Source organism: Octodon degus, unplaced genomic scaffold (assembly GCF_000260255.1).
Source record: "Octodon degus isolate 3935 unplaced genomic scaffold, OctDeg1.0 scaffold00108, whole genome shotgun sequence".
Lineage (NCBI taxonomy): Eukaryota > Metazoa > Chordata > Mammalia > Rodentia > Octodontidae > Octodon > Octodon degus.
The window spans coordinates 8,601,222-8,612,017 of NW_004524684.1; the positions used below are offsets into that span (position 1 = coordinate 8,601,222).

Genomic DNA, 10,796 nt, shown 5'->3' on the forward strand with positions numbered 1-10,796 from the left:
AACCCCAGCTTTCTAAGTGCGACACTGGGAACAAAAAATGCTGCACACCTGGATCAGCAGCACACAGTTCTAGCAACGCCAGGCAGGGAGCTGAATTCAGATGGCCTCCAGTGTAGTGCTTAACTAATTTGGTCTCAGAATTTCCCACTTATGGATTTAAAAATGCGTTGAAGCCAATTTACAGACTCCCTGTGACCAGGTAACATGACTGAATCCAGGGCCCTTGGTCTGGACAGCCAACAAACCTGATGCCAGAGCCTGACTGTGGGGGCTGCAGCGAGCCTGCATCGGGAGCAGCCTCCCAAGTGCAGTTGGGACTGAGACAGGCTGAGAAAAGCTGGTTGGCTGTGGACCCTACACTGTGAATAGTTAGGGGAATGCTGCTTTCCACAGGCAGAGCAGACCTGCTCACCCTAGAGCCTATAGCGGGATATGGTATGCAAGGAGACTGAACTGAAGGCCCACATCCGAGAAGGGCGCCCTGGAAGGCCAGGCTCACCGGGCAACCTCTGCAAGGACCTCACAGCACAGCAAGGCACTATGTGGCCTCTTCACTGGTGTGGACTTCCTTTTTGAATTCTTGCGAGAAGCCCAAAACATTGTCACTAGCATCTCTCCCAGTCTCTTGAGAGATGGGGACACCAAGAAAGCACGTGAGAAGCTCTGGAGGCCTCAGCAGGCTCTGAGGTAAACTGGAGGGCAGGCCCCTCCGCACCCCGAGACTCCATTGCTGCGGTTTTACCCTGGAAACTCACGAGGCCTGATCCCTTACGCACACAGCAGCTGGCTGAGTGGCGCAGATTGAAATGTTATTGGAGATGTGAGGAAGCCACGGAGAAGGGTGGCTGAGCTGCATCCGCAGCCCTTCTCTTGAATTCTGGGCCCAGGGCTGGGAGCATGGAGTGACCTGAGCGTGACCTCCTGAGTTGGTGCCCACGTGCAGTCACCAACTCCTTGTTCCCCACAAGCATGTCAGGGCTCCTCAGCGCAGCCAGACAACGGTGCCCAGGCCAACTCGCGGGCTCCTCTCAGCTTGTCCTCGCCTGGCCTGAAGTAGCCCCAGCAGCCCACCACCACCCCACCTCTGCAGCAGCTCTGCTACTGAGAAAACAAATGGAAGCCTTCCAAGCTGTGGACAGGACTAAGGTCCGGAGCACTGCTGCCTTCTGAAGGTTAGCTGCCTGGCAGCGGGCCTGCCCGGCCACCTGTGCCCCTGACAGCCCACGCACTCACCCTGCCCAGGGCCCCAGCCCCTCAGAATTCTCCTGTGCAGGAAACTTGTAAATTTGACTGCCTGGGGCTTCTTCACAGCCCCAAGCCGAGCAATTAGCGCCACCTAAATTTCCTTTCAGCACTTAGGGAGTTAGAGGACTTCTTTGTTTCCCTGGCAGGTGGTGAGTTTGGCCTTTAGCCTGGGCCCCCACACCCCCTGGGCGTGGGGCTATCTCTCATAATTACATCCTGTGGGAAGCTGCTGCCTATGCCACCCCTCATCAAAGCTCAGGGAGAACATTACACCAGCAACAAAGAATGACATTACACCAGCAACAAAGAATGACGATTAGGCTGCCGGGTCTCCACGTGGCTCAGTTTTTAACTCTCAGGGCTGCTGGATTTTCAGACCTTTCAGTCTGGGCAGCTTAGGCAGTTTGGTTAGGGAGGGAGATCTCCTCAGCAGGGCTGTGGGTTTTGTCTCTGCAGGACTTTCAGGGACTGGATCCCTACTGGAGGTGTGGCTCCAAGTGCTGTCTACAGTGCTGCAGTTCCTGTGGCTTTGGACGAAGACCAGAAGTCCAAGCACACGGGCGCAGGAGGACAGCAAGGCCCACAGCCCTCCTTGAGGGCGCACCTGCAGAGGGTGCAGGCCCCGCTGTGCAGCAGGGTAGGGCACTTGTTAGTCCTGTGAATTTGCAAACACAACTTTTTTCCCACTGAGACTTGCAATGTTAGCCTGTTATCAGGAGTGATAACAGAACTAACTTTGGTAAGAGTTTGTGAAATTCCAAGGAAGCAACCCAGGTGGTGTGTAGAGCAGCCAGCAGCGGAAAGAACTCTAATGGGTTCACTATTAGTTTAATGTCTGAACTATCCCCAGGTCCCATTTCATGAGATGCTTGGTGACATTGGGAGCAAACTACTCTTAACTAACACATCCTTTAGTTCCGCCAAGTTAATCTGGTCGAGCAGAAACAATGAGTTCAGTGTGACAGTGACTATCTGTGTATGTTTAAGAAAATCATGAACATTCTCTTTTCTTAGTGCCTACTAACATAAAGCCACATAGCAGGCCAGTTTTAGTGCATGGAAAAAATAACACTATTTATGATGCAATTCTATTGCAAAAATCTAATGAGAAATGGATTTTTACCACTAGCAGGACAATTACACAGATTTAGTTATAAAGAAAACTCAAGGGCATTTTCTTGATGTATACACAGAACCCAGAGAAAACAAGCACTTTTAACATTTTGCACTATTAATTTTGAGTGGCTCAATAGGAAAATTTGTCAGGTGAGTAAAATCTGAACTAGCACGATAGTCCACAAAGCGGCTCAGAGCACGACTCCTGATGCCGTTCACAAACTCCTTCAGCTCTTATATTCAAATGCCTGTTTTGAGTCACAGACATTACATGACAAAGCGCAAGGCGCTGCGTTCTGCTCAGCGTTCGCTGTGATTACCTCCTTGTGGAGCCCCAGGTCAATGTAGCCACACGTGGGGTGAAAGGCTCCCGTTCCGCACACGTAGAGGTGCGTCCTGTTGTAGGGCTGAAGCACCCTGATGAAATTCGCACATTCCATCTGTAGGACACAAGAAGCAACGATGAGCACATGCCTCGGGCCGTGGAAGGCTGGGGGCTCATGCTATCAGATTCTCAAGTAGGCAAATAAAGCTACAAAAAATGAAGAGGAGCTTTGAGACTAGACTACACACCCGACTTCGCCAAACGCCAGGACACCTACAGAAATGCCGCTCTGAGTGCTGATGCTCAAGGTCTGACAGACCACAGGGGCTGGAGCTCGTGTGTGGTGGTCAGACTGACCCGGCACCGTCCCCACAGGGAGAGTGAGTGACCGCTCCCCAGCAGGCCTGGGGGGCAGTGCCGCTGTGCTGTGGTCCCCCACGATCTCCCCACACAGCCCCTGCACCAATGTGCAGCCTGCGGCCGTGCCCCTTCTTGCTGATAGCAGTGTCCTCCTTGGGTTTCTACTGAGCATCAGACGCTCCAGGGCCTTTATGGAAAAAGGGCTTCCTGCTGACTGGAAGAGTCTGCTCTGCTCTTGTCCTGGACTTCTTCCTGTAATCCGCACAGTGGGGGCAGGCGCTTGCACATCTTCCTCCTGTGCATGACTTCTTTACAAGGTCATTATCTTTAGAAGGTCCTTGTTTTCCATCCCCACTCTAGACAGCAGCTGTCCTTGGAAGCACTTGCTCTCAGAGCTGCCGGTCAGGTGCAGTTCACCCGCTGTGACAGATTCTGCATCTTCACCTTTGTTGACTCAACTCCGTGCTGTTCTGAATGTTACCAGATGAATCAAAGCCAAAGAACACTGAACAACGACCCCTTATCCTGGTCCCAAATTAGAAAATATTGATATCTCAGCAGCCACACTGATTTTAAGGTCAACAGCTATCTGCAGATCTTCCAGAGATCTGGTTCTTAGCTCAATCCCCCCTGCTGACCTGCAATTACACACCTAAGCGTTTGTAGACCTAATCAGTACTTGGGGTCCCATCGGAGCACAGTAGCACAGTGCTCCTTCGTGTCTTGTCCTCTGCCCCCTTAGTAGGGCGGTTCCCTGTCTAGGGATCATACAATGCCTGTCTGCTCCCCGGTGGCCCACAGCAAGGTCCCCTTTCCAGAAGGGAAGTTGTAGGGTCCTGTGGACAGATGCCCAGGTCACTCCTGCACCACAAAAGGCCTCACTCCAGTCCCCAGGGCTGTGTCCCACCAATATCACAGTCCAAGGTGTGTGACTTGTATTCTGGATGTATTCATGCCTTTGTATGTTCAGATATGTCTTCATATGTTTGTTATATGTAGACTCTCAAGAAAGAAAACTAAACAGTCAGCTTTCTGCTAAATCACCCAGCTTGACCAAAGCAGCCTTCCTGGGTATCATCCCCTGCTGGTATCACCTTCAGGGCAGCAGTGGGGAACACCCCCTCCTGAAGTGAGATCCGCATGTTGGCAGTGGGCCGCACCGAGGGCAGGGGTAGCTGGGTGACACTGCTGGGTGCCACATTTGGCAGCTGGGAGGAGAAAGCTGGTGGCAGGAAGCTGCAGGGCCACATAGCTGAGACCCCAGGGCTCAGCCACTCCTCTTCCCACAGAGACTGGCAGCAGGCAGCAGCACCAGTAGCAGGAGGGGCAGGCAGGGCAGCCCCACAGCAGGTGGCCACTCCACCGCCACAGGGTCACTTCAAACTTCTAAAGTGCAGTTTTACCAAATAGCCACTGATTTTACAGGGTTATTAATAAACTCCCACATTGTATCTTATGAAATCAGAAAAGTGCATCTTTGAGTGGCAATATTGTGTTAGAAGGCAAATAAGGCCAGCCAGGAAGTCTTAGTTTGGTTTTAAGACAAGGTCTGGCTATGCAGCTCAGGCTGGCCTTAAACACACTGTGTAGCCCAGACTGGCCTTGAACTCGTAGTGATCCTCCTGCATCAGCCTCCGAAATGCAACACCACTTAGCTTGCCCAGAACTACTTGGCCAAGCATAGCCAGCCCTACAGCCTGACCTGGGCTCAGGTCCCGGCCCTGGGCTTGATCTCCCAAAGCCCGTCCTTCCCCATGTGGGCTGGCCGAGAGTAGGACAAAGCACGGCGGGCCTTGAGTCCTCTGGCGCAGAAAGCCAGGTGGGTCAGCGCTGCTCAGGGAGCGTTGGGGGAGGCGGACAGGCCTGCGGCAGGCAGGGCGGGATAGCACCCGTCACGCTAGCTTGCTGTGGCCCAGAGCAGAAGTTTCCACAGAACAACCTACTACACGATGGTACAATGACTTCCCTTTTAATTGAGGACCTCGTTATTGTAATTCTCAAAGCATAGGTGCAGTTTTCTCTGTGTCCACAAAGTTTCCTAGTTTCTCTTAAACACCCTGATGAATAATTAACCTGGCACTTTTCCCTTAGTGAGTAGCCTGCCGGCTAATGGTAAGCAGTGCTCTCAGGCCTGCAAAACAAGCGCAAAAGCGGCTTTTGCGCTTCCCTGCAAGGCGGCGGATTTCTCGGTCATTTCTCGCACAAACCAGAAGACAAGGCGCGGGAGGCGCTTCCCTTCAGCCCCTACTCTTCCTACGAGGCAGGGCGGGAGGCCACCAAACCACAGCTCCAGCCTTTTATTTCTCTTAAGTCATAGAACTTTGGTAATTTAATGCATATCCATCCACATACGAATAAATAGTTAAAGGAAGCTGAAGTAATATTTGGGGAAAAAGTATCTGTCAGTGTACGCAGGCTCCCCCAGAATTTCAGCTGCTCCCCAGGTCGCTGGAGTGAGGCCGGCCCAGCAGCCAGGCGTGTGGAGCTCAGGTTCGCAGAGACCCCTGAGAGCGCAGTTAGAGCTGCTGATGCGAGGCATGCAGGCTGGTGAGAGGCAGCCCTTACGAGGCCTGGCGTCTGTAGCTCCTCTTTCGTGGCCCTGAAGCTGGTGTGCTCGGCACGTGGCACCACTGAGCCACGCCCTGTGCCCCCTGAGATCTGTTCTTGTTTTCAGTATGTTTTTGCAAAATTTGTGATAATCATCGAACCTTTCTGATTAATCACCAGATGCAGTTTTTCAGGAGGAATCCTGCACGGAGAATAGTTACTTCAGCCTTAGGATGTCTACCACGATTTAATAAATGGCTAGCAATTCAAAATAAATGTATAGAAATCTAATTGTCACCTTTATCTTAAAAAGGACAATCTAGCCCGGTGTGCTGGCACATGTCTGCAATCCCAGCGCTCAGGAGGCTGAGACAGGAAGGTCACTGTGTGTCCAAGGCCGGCCTGGGCTACATAGTGAAACTCTGCCACAAAAGGCAAAAACCTAAAGGTCACACACAAGAGGATGATCTAAGAGTACAGAATTCTACAGCACAGTAACAGGTTGTACTAGTAAAAGTGCAAAGGAAAACATCTTAAAGAAAAAAATCTGGGCTGGGGAGATGGCTCAGTAGAATAAGCGCTTGCCTGGCAAGCGCAAGGATCTGAGTTCAATCCCCAGTTCCGGAAAAAAACAAAACAAAACAAAAAAAAAACCCTTAAGAGCCACTCTTATTTAAATAATTTAAAGTCTGTATGTAAAGTAGGGAAACTAACGTGGAATGCCTTAATCATTTTTGTAACAGCAAAATGATACATTACATCAGTATACACATACAACTCGACATAAAGCATACAAGTGTATGTGTACGTTTTATAAATCTGCAGGTAGGCAAAAAGGACAAGCAAGTACCAGATTAAGCATAAATCAAGTGCAGCGACACACAATTCCAAGGCCACCTGCAATTGTACACAATATTTAGTATTTATAGGGAAGGAATTTCTAGATGGACAACAAAAATATTTTTTCACTTTTTGGCAAAGATTAAATTCTTCTATTCACTGCTCCACATTCATAATGAGTAAGCTTCGTGTTTTGAGTCCGGCACCAGCAGGGGTCTGGGAAACCCTCCCCTTGCAGGCGCGCACTGCCCGCTAGAAGGTCTGCCGCATTAAGTGCTCGGAGGGCAACTTGGCAACCGTGTGCGAAGGCCGCAGTCCGCCCCCGCAGAAGCTGCCGGTAGGCGCGGCGCTTCCTGCATGCACACTCGAGGCCGCCGAGCGCAGCGTCGCCCGGAGGGAGGCCGCGACAGCCCGGCGAGGGGTGCGCGGCGCACGGAGGAGGGCCGCGCCGGGGCAAGCTGGTCGGCCCAGGGGATTTATCAACGAGGGAAACATTCTCCTAAGAGTCCACTAGGTAAAATAAATGTTCTGGAGGATGACTGTACAAAGGTTTATCCTGAAAAATAGAAGTAGGTAGGGTAGAAGCCACACACCACAGCGTCGCCAGCGCCTCAGAGAGGGGTGGGTGGACACGGAGGGATTTACCAGGGCGTGACTCCGTTTTTCTTTTTTTTTTTTCATAATTTACAAATTTTCTACAGTAATACTGGCTTTTGGACTTCCGTAAAAATGTTACAAGAAAGAAAATAATCGTAGTTTGGTTTTCTGGAGTGTTTTGTTTTGTTTTGTTTTGTTTTTTTTAGCTGAAAACCCCTTTGTGATGTGCCTGCTCCCTGCCCCGAGCCGTCTCTACCAGTCTTGGTGGGGACTGAGGATTTCATCAGTGACTCTGCGGGAGTGACGCTTCCCGTCCCTGAGATGAACTGCAGGGCTCTGTTCCACAAGGGGGGGGGGCACTCCCTGTCTCCTCCAATCAGGAGCTTTCCTTGTCCCAAACATCCATCTTTCGTGGTTGTGTGGTACCTCTTTGCGGAAGGGACAGTCTTCCCAGGCACCTGCTAATCCTAGACACACTGCTGGGAGGCAGGCTGCAATTTTAGGAGGTGGAGGAGACAGCCAAGGCAGGAAGGAGGACGGCCGCGGGCAGCCTGCGCGGCGCTGCTCCAGGTGGGCAGCTGTGGTGGTGCTGGAAGGGCCACGGCTAGGGCCGCCGCCCAAGGCCTCATGCGAGGTGCGGTGCTGGGCAGGAGGGCGCCCTGCGTGCCCAGACCTCCCACTTCAGCTCCCGGCTTCACGCCTCACCGAGGATAAGATGTCAGAAAGCCTTTTAATTTTCTGGCTTCTGTATTTGTCACCCTGAGGACAAACAGTGCTGCTCTGAGAAATAAAAGATATTATGCAAACAAAACAGTTTCTGAAAACGTCAAGGGCTGGGTATCAGCTGTCATCAATAATTCTAAAGCAGAGTGTTATTTTATATTATTTTTTTATTTTTATGTATTTGGCACAGGGTCTCACTTCACAGCTCGAACTCCTAGTGATCCTCGTGTCCCAGCGTTACCAGCGCTGAGATTACAGGTGTGCACCCCCATGCCCCATGGTGGCCGGCTCAGTGTGCCTGGGGGCGGGGCCACCATGGCGTGTGGTGGCAGAGATTGAACCCTGGTCCCTGCACTTGGCTCAACTTGCCTAAGCAAGCACTTTAGTCTGCTGAGCTGTCTCGCTGGTGCTCAGCGCGCTATTTTAAGTGGCAAACTGAAAAGGAAGAGACAAGGACTTGCATCTTCACCACTCAGCATCAAACTTGACGGATTCGGTGAAAGGGGAAGACCTCTGGAGACTCCAGCGTGGGCTGGGAGCCGTGTGTTTATCGCTCGTTCACAAACAGAACGGAATCTCGTAGGTTCCGAGCCGAGTCCAAGCGGCGTATGGTACCGCCACCAGCAAGCACACTTCAGCTGTGGCATTAATGTGGTCCAATGGCCAGGCCGGTTACTGTGTAACTGCGCTGAGTGAATGCACTGAGCAAGGGCCCCGTCTGTCGCAGATTAAACCTTCACCGATTGACCTCTAGTGTTTATCCCTCAGCTACCCGTGGGAAAACTGAAGCTAGCTTTTGCAGTAACATAAAACACCCTTTCCCCACCGGCACCGGTCGCTTCAGCCTACAGTGCCTGTGACACACAGAACACAGAACTATGTGTCCTGGTTGCGCCACGCTCCTACTGTTCACTGGACAACATGACGTTGGACACTCATCAGCAAAGCCTCACACATTCCGCGAAGACTCTGCGCCTTTGTAGAGCTGCCCCCGGCTCAGGGTCGAGACTTAATCACAGGATGAGGTTGTCAGAGTCACAGGAAGCAGAACGATCTGCTCCCAGAGAGCTCAATCAGCTCTTTATCAGCGGGAGGCAGGGCAGACGTTCTCTCATTGCAGTGGACGTGGACTCTCCCTGTAGGCTGCTGCAAGCGTGAATGGCGCTGCACATTTCTTGCTAATGGGATGCAACCACAGGCTTCTGCTGCATGGGTCTGAGCATTCTGTCTACTCGAATGCTGCCGGCGGAGCTTGTGAGGAGCTTTTCTGTTACATCCCACGTAGACCATGAAGACAGGTGCCACATCTGTCACACACACACACCTGTGCCAGAGTGAAGCTGTTTAAAATATTTTTGGATAACTAAACAAATAGCGAGTAGAATAATGAGCACCAGATTCCTGTTGCTTTGACTTGCCTGTTCCCCGATGAAGCACCATTTGCCACAGTCTGGTCCTCCCTCGTTAGTAACTGTGATGAGATTGTCCTTTCACATACAGCTAATGTCTAAGTGTGAATCCATGCCCCAACCCAATACCCCATGCTGCCGTGGATTCAAGCCCTCGAGGATGCTGCAATCCGCCCCAGGGTGTCCCTTGCCTGCCCACACAGAGCCTGCCAGACCTCAGCATCAGGGCTGCATGGAGCTCAGAGCTCAGTGGGAGGACAGCGGGGGTGCAGGGTGCACACTGGCACCCAGGAGCAGCCAGGCAGGGGGCCCAGCCAGGCCCTGTCGTCAGGCCAGGCAGAGGATGCGCTCCAGCTACTCGTGGGAAGAGACCCTCCTGATCTCTCCAGTGTCAGGTCGATTTAGGGGCAAGTTTTTTCTAGGTCTGTAATTCATTCTCAACAATTCTTGCTATTTCTGTCATGTCACCATATAAGGGATCTCTCCCAAGGCCAGGGTGTGGCTCAGAGGTCGAGGCCTGAGGCCCTTGGTTCAATTCCAAGCAGGTGCGCATGTGCACACACACACACACACACACACACACACACATAAACACAGTCTTCCATGTGTTCTAAATCTGAAATTACACATCAACTGTGTGCTTGGGAGAGTTTTGTGTACTCTTACAAGGCACATGTACATAATGAAAAACACCACCCAAATGCTCTACTTCCTGATGGTGTGCTTTAAACATTTTAACATGTTTCTCTTTTGTAAATAATAATATTCAGAATTAGTACAGTAGCAATCAGTTTTGTTTAAATTTCTAGATTCTGAGGAATACTGTCAGTGCTTCTGCCAATGCAGAAATGCACAAGCCATACTAAGTTTACAGCCTCTTAGCCTCACAAGTAACACACTGATGCCATCAGTTCCATAAAAGGGGGGATGAGTGGCTTCTTCCGACAGTCTCAGCGCGGCTGACCAAGTGCAGTTCTGAAGGTTCATACTTACATTGGCGTCTTTCCCAGCTAATTTACATAATTCCACTCGTTCTTTCGCAGCAGGCCAATGGATCTGTAAAATATTGCGAAGCACATTAGGATATGAATTCTGCAGCACCCCGACACTGCAGCCTGCCCAGAGAAGGGGCTGGAGCACACCAAGGAGCACACACAGGTCTTGTCCAGGTCCTGTGAGAACCCTCAGATTTATATATTTTCCAAAGCTGGCCTAAAAAGTTTCTAAACAAAAGAATGCTTAGCCAGCCCCACCCCTGGGGTGCGCTGAGACGGCAATTGAGACTGGGCATGGTGGCACACGCCTAATCCCAGCTCATGAGAGGCTGTAAACAGGTGGATCACTAGGAGTCAGATCTAGTTGTGACACCCTGAACACCCTGTAGACTCGAAGGAAGAAGGAGAAGGAGGAAGGAGGAGGAAGGAGGAAGGAAGAGGAAGGAGGAAGGAGGAGGAAAGAGGAAGGAGGAGGAAGGAGGAAGGAGGAGGAAGGAAGAAGGAAGAGGGAAGAGGGAAGAGGGAAGAGGGAAGAGGGAAGAAGGAAGAAGGAAGAGGAGGAGGAGGAAGAGGAGAAGAAGAAGAAGAAGAAGAAGAAGAAGAAGAAGAAGAAGAAGAAGAAGAAGAAGAAGAAGAAGA

The 10,796-nt window shown here is 51.3% G+C and overlaps 1 protein-coding gene across 2 annotated transcripts in view; it reads right to left on the reverse strand.

Moving 5' to 3' along the window:
* Positions 1–10,796, reverse strand: part of Sema3d (semaphorin 3D) — a 170,119-nt gene that overhangs the window by 56,710 nt on the left and 102,613 nt on the right. For both annotated transcript variants that reach the window (XM_004639275.2, XM_023724306.1), the window contains 2 exons: positions 10,156–10,218; positions 2,682–2,801 (listed from right to left, as the gene is read on the reverse strand). In XM_004639275.2, the coding sequence (XP_004639332.1) occupies positions 2,682–2,801; positions 10,156–10,218 (183 nt within the window). The remainder of the gene's footprint in view (positions 1–2,681; positions 2,802–10,155; positions 10,219–10,796) is intronic.